Source organism: Ischnura elegans, chromosome 1, assembly GCF_921293095.1.
Source record: "Ischnura elegans chromosome 1, ioIscEleg1.1, whole genome shotgun sequence".
Taxonomy (NCBI): Eukaryota; Metazoa; Arthropoda; class Insecta; order Odonata; family Coenagrionidae; genus Ischnura; species Ischnura elegans.
In genome coordinates, this window is record NC_060246.1 from 67,031,258 (window position 1) to 67,043,894 (window position 12,637).

Below are 12,637 nucleotides of genomic sequence, written 5' to 3' on the forward strand. Positions count from 1 at the left end.
CCACATCTCAGATCGTGATCCCCTCCCCCGTGCTTCCTTTTCCCCATTCAAATGCCAACCCCCGCAAATGCGCCCCTGGCGGCCCCTGAAATCCTGCCCTGCCGCGTCAATGGACCGATCGCACGTGGGCCGCTTCCCGCTCGCCTTCGCATACACACCCAAACCCATCACGCCACTCCCCCTTTCGACCTCTTCTCCCCCTTTCCTCAAAGCCGGATAAGGGCGATGCACCTGCGATCTATTATTATCGCCATCTCAGAAACTCCTCCACGATCCGCCGGCGACCTATGAAAGGGGGGCGGGGTTCTTCTACCAGGCGGGCGGCGGTGGTCGGTAGCTCGAGAGATGGGTGCTGATTGTGCGGCGAAGATCTCCGCAGATCTCTGTGGGACGAGCAATGCTCAAGAGGCTCAATCGCCTTCACACTTTAAGGATAGTCTATAAATATCTCGTCAAACTCTTTGAGTTAACCATGTTTCTTTTAAGCAGCCAATCGACATCCGGGAAATTGGTAAATCTAAGGATAAAATCGAATGAAAAGTTCCCCATAAAAGGTAAAGAGACTAGTATTTCCTTCCTTCCAAGTTCATTCATGAGGAGGAAGACCTATAGGTAGGCTTAACTACAAAAAATAAAAAAAATATCGGCGTCTATGCGTGTAAAAGAGCAGGAGAAGCCCAACAAAATAAGAGAACTTATGCATAATTTGATGTTTTATGGAAAACGAAATCTATATTTTATGCCAACTGCAACAAAACACAGCGCAGGACACACAAGGGAATATCTTCCTGAAGTTTCCAAGACAAGTGTACCCCAAAAATTCAGGAATATAGTTAATTTATTACTTTACGCCAAGAATCATATTTTAAGTACGACTTATATTGGTGATGTTTTCAACCAATGAAAATTACCTGTATAACATACATATAAAATTTCGGCTATCATCATTGGAACGTATTTCATGAATAGTTACACAAAAGTGATTTAATTCCATAAATTTTCATTCAGGTCGCATGAATTTGGTGCTTTTATCAGTGGTCAATATTTATACAAATAATTTTCTCCTATTCAAAAAAAAATTTACCAACCACATGATAAGACATACTTTTTCGCCACGACTAAGGTGAATGTAAATGTGGCCATTATCATACAAAATCTGATATGCGCAAAAAGGAAAAACTGGCATGGTGTATCATAAGGAGACTGTTGCTCCACTGAATGGAAATATGCCCAGGGATAAAAGAAATAGATGAGGTATGATGATAATAGGCTAAGCTTGAGACGTCGGTACAAATACGGATGTAGGTGAAATGGGAAGAGGGGAGAGTACAGTCGAGGGGCCAGGCATGGTAGGTATGGAGAGAAAATTAATGGAGAGATGAAGAGGAGGCAGAGGGTATAAAAGGACTTTGATTTTGAGGGGGCGCGGAGATGATACCGAAATTCGTGATAAATAGAAGGTAATCGAATATCAGGGATGAAGATAGCGAGGGTCATGGAAATGATTAGCAACGGCAGGTAGCACGCCGAGCTATAGAAAGACATACAATTGAAGATTAGGGTCCCGCGAAATCCAGCCTAATATTGATACGCTGGCTTACACGCGAGTGTAATCCATCGGATATATACATCTATCAGGTTTAATATTACGTTCAGTAACACTTCGCACTGAAGTAATCATGTGGGTACAAAGGTTTATGGGGGGAATGAAAGCAATTTAATTGATGATAAGCCACATAAAGGTGGTAGGTGGTAGCACTTTTAGATTTCAAAATAAACCATTCGCTTGAAACAATGCATAGGAAACAAAGATGTGGTTTTCATCAAAACTGACCCCTCGTTTAACAGTCCCTATACTTAAGTTAAACATTTTTCATCGAGTCCATGGAGAAAAAATAGATTGGGGGTTATTTTAAGCTATACTTGATATAAATTCCACGTTTATCCTGCGTTCCTCTGCAGATTTACGCACGGTTTAGGATCGATCAGGTCGATAAAAAAGAAAATTATGCCAAATTTTAAAAAATACATGGCCTAACGAAGACGGAGTATATATTCACATCGATGAAATACACCCAGGGTCTAGCATTCGATATGTCCCATCTACGATTTTTCCCTCGCAGCTCCCCACTGGAGGCGGAGCGGAGTCTGTGCGATAAAGAGGGGGAGTAACAAATGTGGGGCAGGAGGGGAAGGTGGCGGGGAAGGGGGGAGCAGGGGAGGGAGGGTAGGAGAGCGTGGTGTCGCCAAAGGTTAAAGGGGGAAGGTAGGCGCGGGCAGCACACCGCGATATCGGACGGAGCAAGCCGGAGACGGCAGCAATCACGCGGAGCTTCCCGTTTTTTCCCTACAAGCTGCCGAAAATTGATGCGAAGGCAATTCCAAGGGGTCGAGGGAAAGGGATTTCTCTTCCCCTTCTTGGTGAGGCCCCAACAAGAGTTCGCCGATTCGAAGGGGTGGTTTACCAGTTTCTCCACTGATTACACGCGGCATACACCCCTATTTCATCCCCCCCCCACGTAGTTTCCGGGGTGGAATGCCTTCCGTCCGCTGCCGGAAACGAGTTTACCAGTCCATTTGGGGCGCATGCAAACAAACAAGGCCGTGCTGTCGAGTCAGAATTGGATTTCTTGCAAATAGGCAAACTCACATCAAAATGCAATAGTGTTTGCTTAATTTATGTATGAGTAAATACTTAGAAAACATTGGAGTAGCGGTATTTAAATTTAACCCAGAGGCAGAGTTAATGTTTAATAGAAACAATGAACTTTCGAACATTAGACCGCGAGGAGTTATGTAAATAGTAAATTCCTCATTGATAATAAAAATACATGTTGATGAAAATCAGACGGCAACCAAGTAAAAATCATCTGATTGCGATACCGAGAAACACTTGGTTTCCTCGCTTCGTTCCACGTTTACATTAAAATGATCGATGCATCAAAATTGGAAAATATACTAAGGATGAGTGTTACAAGGAATAATACAAAACGGTGTAATTTTTTAACGTAGAAAGGAAGGCTATGACCAGGAAACACTATAAGTGATAAACTTTCGAAACTTTAGCCTTAGAAAACTACCAATAAATCAAATCCCACCTTAACCAGAAAAATATACATTGATAGATAAGTATGAAGCAATAAAGGAAAATCATCTGTTAAATGCAATATATCCATGACTTTAAAAAATGCACGATATCTTTTTCTCGTTAAGTATTCATTTAATATCTACGAAAGCATGCATATTTTCATCAAATATTACGTGGATCAGTAATCAATCAGTATATTTAAATACGTCTCGCATGAACGGTTAGATTAATAATAATAGATGGATTAAACGAGAAACATAAGTCGATGATAAGAAAACTTAGTAATATAATGAAGGATTAATTATCCATGCTGACACCACAACCAAGTTAATATGAATATTTTATATTGTCACGAATTCAAACTCCAGACAAAATTTCGCCATGTCAACGTTGCAAGATGCCTACTTATGCACTATTCTAGCCAGTTTGTCGCCATCGCTGGATAACTAACGTAACAAAATACATGGTAACCTAAAAAGAGAGTTTACAGGTAAGTGTTATCCGACGTTACTGATTCATCCTTAGTGCCCACGTAAAGATAATTCATGGTATCGTTTTATTACACATTTATGGTTTGTACTAGCATGAACGTATCATATAATCGTCTCGATTTCATTTAAAATACAAGAAAATAAAATAAAATGTTATGATAATGGTAGGAAATGTAACTGAAGACCACCGGCGCAATCTTTGATTATTTTAAAGCATAAGTATAAGTCGACACAATTCCATTTGTATTATAAAGGCCTGGTTTTGCGGTACATGAACCTGTTTCTGTCAATTTCTGGTAAATGTATGAACGTATGAATTAAAACATAAATTCACCGCAAAAACCACCCAACCCGTGCGAATGCATAAACAGAAATAAAAGAAATCTATTTTTAATTTTGATCGTAAATTCATACGTAGTCCGTTCCCATCCGCGAAAACCGTTCCCTCATTTAAACATTAACTTATACGGGTTAATGTTTCGAATACCAGGCCTTCAGTGAGTCAAAATCTCTGTACGTTCGTAAGCCAAAGGGACGTGTCTAATAAGCGGAATCATAGATCGATAAAGGAAATGCGAGCAGCAGCAAACAGGGTATCAGAGGAGTATTGGGGGGGGGGGGTGGGGGTTGGACTCACCGTCTTGGACGAGATGCACGTGTCGTTGAGGTAGAGATGATGCATCTCCCAGCGACGCAGGAACTTGGATGCGAGCACTTTCCCCACGAGGCCCCTGCAGTGCTGCACCACGCACACCTTGCGGGAGAAACGGGAAAGCCGGATTAGACACGCCATAGGGACGACGAAGAGATAAATATATAGCATAAAAGGTTCATTATTATTATAAATATTAAAGTAATCAACTGGTCAAGGTAGGTTTACATGGAATATTCCCCCTAGTACCATGTGCCTCGGTATAATTGCCATATGAATTAAAGAACCTGTATAGAGTAGTGGTCTGTAACGTGGCCCGGAAAGCCAAAGGTCCGTGGTTCGATTCCCGGTCCAGGGTAATTTTTCACTTGGCAATTCTTGTATATGGAACATTACGCCAATCACCCTGCCTTTCTCCCCTCCAAATTTGGAATTAACTCTTCAATTCACATTAAGGCCCACCCCCTTTCATCCTGTCTAAAACTCCAAATATCTTCTTTCCCTCCCACGAATACCAAAGATTCTTCCCTGTAACACTACTTTCAACATTGCCTCCCCGCTCAAAACTCGCTCCATCGAAACCTTTCGTCTATTCCGCATCTCAACCTGAAACTGCCTCTGCTCACCCACCGTGTCCAGCACTTTGTCGCTCTTCCACCTCACCCTCCACTTCACCTTCTCCATATCGAGATCTCGAGGGCCCCTAATCTTTTCTCTTCCTCCCTCCTAAGTGTTCATGTTACCGCATCGTAAGGTGCTGCTCTATCTCATCCCTGAAAACATTGAGTAATACAAACGGTGGAAAACCTATATAAACAATTCATCAATAATCCCGACCACCATCCATCCATTCGTACACTGCGTATAAATACTGCTTTAGTGCAGAGGAAAGTTTCACGAAATATAGTCGGTTCGAGGAAGAAGTGGCCGCTGACTAAAGGTGGTTGGTTGAGGTTGAGGTTTCACGGTGCACAGGCAGTGGATCAAGTATATCCAGATGAACATGGACTCCAAGGTTTTACTCAGGGGAAATAAATGCAAAGTCTAGTTTACCTTTAACGTTCATTGAAATAAGCATATTCTTTATAGATGAGGATATACAGCCATGGGCTCAAAGGCGTTATTCGGGGGAAGTAAATGTAACTCCCAAATAGTCCCCTCCCGTACTTTCCCATCTCACTATATATTGATCATATTACTGAAATTAAACATTAAAGACTAACCAAAACTGGAGAAACTGATAAGAGGTGGAATTTTTTTATGAAACGACTTAAATCATTTACAATTTCAGTTATAGTATTCGAAAACTTTTCGGTGGAAGACCACCGGAAACACACTGGTAATCATGAACACTCGAAATGGAAAATTGAAATCAATCCGTTCCAAAGGCCCATAAACAAGATCCCCGACTTTACATCGAAATTCATTGAGTGATTTTTCTCCCGGAAGCAGCCACATCCTTCTTCCCAGAGTATTCCGTTTGGAAAAGCTACGATGAGCTTTTGGGATGATAATTGTCCGACAGCAGTTACAATCACGTCCACTTCAGACACCAGAAATATAACGTGAAAAAAAAGCACTCAGATAGCTTAAGGAACGATGAAGAAGAAAATTTTGTGACCTGAATTGTTCAGTGTTTATAAAAAAACTACCGTTTTCGTCTTTTAGGACATTAATCTGCTCCTCAAGTCTACATAATCATAGATATCCTCTATCGAGCTCTATGGGGTACCACTAAACAGTTTCCACTTTCGAAGTAAGCAGTTTCGAGTGATTAAAGTACCCTATGCACATTTGTGGGAGTCTGGTTCAAGTAGAGGTCAAGAGGAATGATTTTTCCACAGTGGAATTACCGCACTTCAGTGCAAATGTGGCTAACTCCAAATGGGTTCGCCACTGGTTAATAACCGGATGTTTCTATAATAACTCATCTTTAATTTTTTTCATATATAAACCGGTGCATGAAATTACCTCTATTAACCGATAACTGTGTTTTGGATTAGTTCTGTCATAATCGTTAAACCGAGTTTATGTTGCTAATTTCTGAGAAATCATAGGAGCGTGAGCAGTGAGCTATAATAATCGCTCTGACGGAGCATCAAGCACACTTCTGATCATATTTATCCAGGTTTGAGTAATTACTAACCAAAGCCATCAATTTCACATGGATTCTGTAAAATTTATTTGGTCGCGTAGTCCGATTATAGCCTTTTTCACCATACAAGGCAGGAACCTCTTCTCTACCTGTGTACCACAATCACCATCGCTCAGTAATTGTTTAGACCAAATTTAGGAACAGGATTTCTTCCGAAAATATTATTCCGATAGGATAATTAGTCCAGGATAATTAAAATGAAAATAGGGCCAGGCTCCTCTCAACACTTCAACAGCATTCACCCATAACGAACTAAGGAAGGAACTAGGAACACGTCGGAGTGCCCTTCTCATGTCCTGTTCTCTCGTTAAAAATCTCCTTTCCGATAATTCTACGGCAATAAATTCATATCCTTTAACGTATTCCTTTCAGCATCACCTAATAAGGGTCTATGGGATAGTAATTTATTTTTATTTTTCACAACTCGGTCAAAGCATTCGGTCGCTCAACAGAGCAAATCAATCAACCAGAGATGATGCATCTCCCAGCGACGCAGGAACTTGGATACGAGCACTTTCCCCACGACAGGACGAAGGCAGGAGGATTTGTCACTAAAGTGAGCCCATAAAGACGGCAGGAATATATAGAGTAGTAATGAAAAAGCAATCGAGTATAGAAATAAAAAAATTGAAGTTATTCGGCATAAGATGCCTCCATTATGGCAGTCACAGCAGCGCCTTAAAGTTTCTTTGTTTTCAAGAGGATGAAGTGCCTCTCTTTTGCAGTATCAATCGTCGGAGTGCAATGAAGTTGGCTAAGTAGGAAGTAGACACGAAGATGATGATATTTCACGCGCAAGAGCATTGCATTCTCACATGAGAATATATAGTGCGACAATACCGCAAAAATATTCGGGATAATTCTGTTCTTACATCAGCCACTCGTTTTTATTAGTTTTCAATGTTAATTTTTTTCCATGAAGTACCTCATGATCCATTAGGGATAGATATAAGATATTCTAAATATACAGGAATGATGCCTTCCGTACGACACCGAAACCACATTAAGTAAAGAATAAATCTACGTGGGTTACAAACAAGGTTATTTAATATCGCATTTAACTCTACAAATCCCTATCAAATGCACCTTGTGACATACATTTGCAATAGTTCTTTGAGGCTAGGGTAGTCTGTTAGTGGCAACGATCCCCCTGCTTTCCGGTTATACACAAAGAAGCAAAGCCATGGAAAACTATTACTCAGACCAATTACTACTACTGAAAAACTAACAAAGGTGACATTATGTTCCAGCATTATGATTTTCTGCGAGAGAATTCGGAACTTTGAAATTTCGTAGTGCAAAAACTAGTATATTCCGGATATAACAGAATTGAGCTCAGAAAATCTTAATGTTAGAATTCCCTTTCCCTTTGGAGCATAAGAAAAATGAGAAAATTAGTTGGGGTGAATAAATGGAAGTTAAATAAACCACAGGTAAAACCATTTTAAATTGTATGAATTTTCACCTAAAGAAGGCGAATGCATCAAATTTTCTCGAGAAAATTCCACGATAGGGTAATTGAGTGGAGCTTCTAATTATGTAAAGTGAAAATGTCTGATAGCGAGAAAATTCCAAAGTAAATTATCTGCGGAAACGAAAATAAATACGAGTTAACCCGAAAATACTCAGTCTAACCCTAGCTTCGGGTATATTAATCTTCTACTAATATAATTGATGCTTGAATTTCATTGTCTTAAGACAGTTTCAACCCAACAATGTTCCGGATAAGGAAGTGAGGTCGTCCCACAGCAACATGGCATAAAAAGCCGAAACCATAGAAATTTATTAATACATCTCCGTGGAAAGCAATTAAATTTATCACCACATTCAACACTGAAAACATTCACCTTCTGAACCCGTAGATAAGTACTTCAGACCACCCGAAGTTACAAACAAAATTATTTTGAAAAATAAGTTTTGAAAAATCCCCAAAACCTTTTTTTTTTTTAATGCCGCGATAATCGCACCCATACTGCGGAAACGTACAACAACCACTACATTATTCTCAGCAGCTTATTTTCCCAAATTTGTTTTAATGTAATTAATAGTAACAATGTTCTTGTAATAATAGTATTTAAGCATTGTACGTTAAAAAGGACGAATCTAAGTGAGAGCGAATCAACGTCAGTAGGCACAGAAAAAGTTTAGGCTATATTTGGGCTTGTACATGGTTTATAACCTATATGGTTGGAAGAAAATTACTTTGCTTTTCTACAAAACACACACTTTATTGCCGACTAGTTTCGGTACACCGTACCATTTTCAAGACTAGTGATACACATAAGATTTTGCCGGGATATATACTCTGTGGTCGGGTGATTGGAGGGGAAGGGGTTCATAACCTTCCTACATCATTTCCGGCCTACAACCAATCCGACCCACGACTAAGTATTCGGAATGTATCCTGTTCGTAATTCCAGGAGTACTTAGACATGATCTCTTTCAGTGAGACCTCCTGACAAAATTATTTTGAAAAATAAGTTTTGAAAAATCCCCAAAATTTCTTTTTGGAAATATTGCAACATTCGCTCCCATATTGCGGAAACTTATATCAACCACCTACATTATTCTCAGCAGCTGATTTTTCCCAATTTTGTGTTAATGTAGTAGTAATAATGTTGTTGTAATAATAGAATGTGAATAGCCCCGGCCTCCCACACGCCCAACCGTCGCCGCCAGGCCCTGCGACGACCCACGCCCGCCGACCCACATCCGTAAGCACTCACCTGGACGTCTCCCTCGGCGAGCAGCTTGAAGCGCGGCCCGGAGCGCGGGGCGAGGCCAGCCTGGGAGGTGGGCGGCAAGGCGGCGGAGGCGGCGGCCGCCGCGGGCGGGGATAGCAGGGAGTCGCTGCTGCCGCTCCCGCGCTCCTCCACGCCCCCCACCCCCTTGGCGCCGCCCCCGCTGCTCCCGGAGGGGCTGGTTCCCGCGCCGCGGCTGCACCCCGACGACTCGAGCGAGTCCCGCGCCGCCGCCACCTCCTCGGCCGCCTCCCTCCGCCGGCGACTACGCCTCCGCAGCCTCCGGGGGCGGCGGGGCCTCCGGCTCCGGGAGGTCCCCTCTTCCTCGTCCTCCTCGGCCTCGCCTCCCTCCTCGCCGTCGCCCATGCCCTCCTCGCTGCTGACGCCGGCCGACGAAGCCGAGCCCAGCATGGACGTCGCGCTGTCCCCCCCGCTCCTGCCGAAAGAGAGGGAACCAACGGTCAGTGACAAAGATTTTCACGAAATAATGATATGGTACAGTTGAGGTTCAATTATCCGAATCAATCGGGACCGTACCCCATTCGGATAATTGGATTTTTCCCGAAAATTAGGCTATTATAAAGAAAAGATTTCATTTCCGGAACTGTATGCATTTTTGTTAATTGTAAATGAAAAGAAAGCGTTTTCGAAGATTATACTGCCTCTACAACTGTATATACGAGTGATTTATATAGATGAATAAAAGCAAAAGTCATGAAAAGTCATCATTATCCACCACCCAGCGCCTATACTACTTCCCCGGAGGAAAGAAAGGTAGCGCGCGAAGGTAGAACAGTTATTTTGCGAATCTTATTAACTTTCGATTTATTTTTTTTTTTCTGCGACCGATTCGGATCGCTGGAGTTCAGAAAGTTCGGATAGTTGAAGTTCTACTGTATTTGGAAGAGGCGACCAACAGCTGAGGTCATTCGCTCCGTTAGAGAAGGAAGGGTGGTGGGAAATCCGGCGTCGGCATGAGCGTGCTCGGGATAAGCGCCAAGTGACCACAATTTTACGTCCCATCTGACGGACGAAATGTTGCGCTTGAAGTCTCCACCACACAACACTCGAAGGGGGTATCGGATATCCTCTGAAAATTCTCCAACACCGCCACATTTGAACCCGGTACCACGGGGTGGGAAGCCAACACTTCCGAATTTTTTTACGTATGGGAAATTATTTAACCACTTTATCTGGTTTTGCACGTCAAAATAGATTGCCATGGGAGCGTTCAAGTGTTGCGTGAACACATTTTTGGCTCATTTGGCTCCATCTCCCCAAACGTAGGCAAGCAAAAATAAGCATTTGCCGAACCTTGCAAGTAAGCAAACTCGTTGCCCTTCTCCCCAACGAGCAATAATCATAATACTTCCCTTAAAACAACAACTAAAAAACATATAATATAGAGCGAAGGCTTTCGCAACGTATCATTAGTTTTCGCGACGTTCTCTCGGCACCCCGTCACGAGTGTTGTTTTTACTGCAGCTTTACCAGCATTGCAATTCAAGTCTCCAGGTCGAACGCTGATATTCCCGCTGGACACATCTTCACTATCGTTGATTCCAATGGCTCCCAGAGCTAAACTGCTTCAACTTCGCTAAAGCTGGGTTCACCCGTCAAAGTTGACTGCTAGAGCCAAGAGGACTTCATACACGAGACCCAATTACGTCCCATACAAGGCTGATTTCTGTTGCCATTTCCGTCGCATTTTACTCGGTTTTCAAAAATGTCGGCGGCGCGGCGATGAGTGCAATGCGATCCATTTTTTTCCAATATTTTGCAGCATACTTTTTATATTTGCGAGGAATAGCATTAAAAAGCTATGCATTTGATATATATCACATCATTATGTGTATAAATATCGGTTAATATCCATAATTACACCTTATTTCCCCTTGAAACTCGGATCAATTTGTCCGTCAGCGACACGAATGGTGAGGTGACTTGTGAAACCCATTTATACGCGCGGTGGGTGACAACGCATTCAGAGGCCGACTTGAGAATCCTCTTTTGTAATATTCGTGGCTACAGCAGTCGACTGCTAATGCCGATTTACTCGGGACACGTACGTATGACGTGTGCACGAAGGCGCAGTCAAAATTGCGTCGTGTAAAGTAGTGAATTACTAGAACACATGCGAGAATGCATGGATGTGAGACGGCAAAATAGCCCCTGTACCAATTCCGTTCATGATTTCGCGCAATTCCACGCCATTTTTTATATTAATGCTGTTCAAAACTGCGCAATTCCGTGCCCCGTGTAAAACGTCCTTAAGGCACGACTCGAACGTGTGGACAGACTTGAAGCACTGCAAAGAGAGGGCGAATCGATTATGGCCTGATTCGATGTATTAGCGAGATTGAATCAGATCAAATTTAAGTGCAGCAGCAGTCGATGACTACGGATATATCTATGGTAACGGGTACCGAGACTCATGGTACAACAATTTCGGTACAATTTTCATAAGAATTCATGAACCTGAACAGCGTTGTGGACTGCGAGGTGGCCCGGAAAGCCAAAGGTCCGTGGTTTGATTCCAGGTCCAAGGGAATTTTGCCTCATGGCAATAAGGTAGTTTCCTTCATCAAAGAAAACGAAAGGCATTGATTGCGATTCGTTACCCACCATTAGGGTATTCTTAATATACAAATTATTTCGTTTAAGAAATACCGGTTTAGACGAATGGCAAGGGTCAATTTTATCCTCATTTGAAAAAGGCCAGATTGGCGCCCATGCGATGCCACTCCACGTGACGTCACAGGGACCTAGTTTCTATACGAGTAGATAGGAGTTTTACATCGTCTGAGATTACCAATGCATGCATGAGGCACAGAGCTCAGGGAAACATGTCTTAATAATCACCTATTAAAACTGGCTACGGTCGGAAAGTTTTCTTCGTTTGATAAGGTATTAATAATCCTTATTTAAGCCAAGCGCTACCAGATAGCAGGGTACTCTGCTACCTGCTACCGCCTGCTACCGGGAATATTTCGTCAATATTCTTTGGTACATTCATTAAATTGCAGACGAAATCAACTTTGCATAACTCTGCTAACTTTACATGAGTGCTTTTACATTTCAATTACTACCTACTTCAGACAACGGTCATTGAACTGGGATTTCTAATCGCCTTTTAAATTATATAATGTAATTTTTACTTTACTTAACTTAACTTAACTTATAAGTAAATTCTGCAAAACGATGCCTGATGACAATTTCAGCTTTCCAATCCAGCTCGCAGCGAAGAACGAGGAAGATGACCGTTATAAATACTTCTTCAGGATAGGATTTCACTGACAATATCATTTTTAGAGTAGGATTCAGAAAACTATAGCATAACAAGGTTCTTCGCAGTATTTACTTGCGATTGTACATAAACCACATAAACATTCCCATGAAGCTCACCCAGAATCGTACACCGTGCATCAATTTTTTCCATTACGGTGCGGAAACGAATTTCTTTTTCGTCATAGGTACAGCTTAAATTAGATCATTAAAACGTATTACCGT

General features: G+C 42.0%; 1 protein-coding gene across 4 annotated transcripts in view; it reads right to left on the minus strand.

Annotated features, from left to right (window-relative positions):
• LOC124162504 overlaps positions 1 to 12,637 on the minus strand; it is a 191,511-nt gene that overhangs the window by 137,708 nt on the left and 41,166 nt on the right. For all 4 annotated transcript variants that reach the window (XM_046539083.1, XM_046539077.1, XM_046539071.1 and 1 more), the window contains exons 2-3: positions 9,113 to 9,563; positions 4,217 to 4,333 (exon numbers count right to left, since the gene is read on the minus strand). In XM_046539083.1, the coding sequence (XP_046395039.1) occupies positions 4,217 to 4,333; positions 9,113 to 9,563 (568 nt within the window). The remainder of the gene's footprint in view (positions 1 to 4,216; positions 4,334 to 9,112; positions 9,564 to 12,637) is intronic.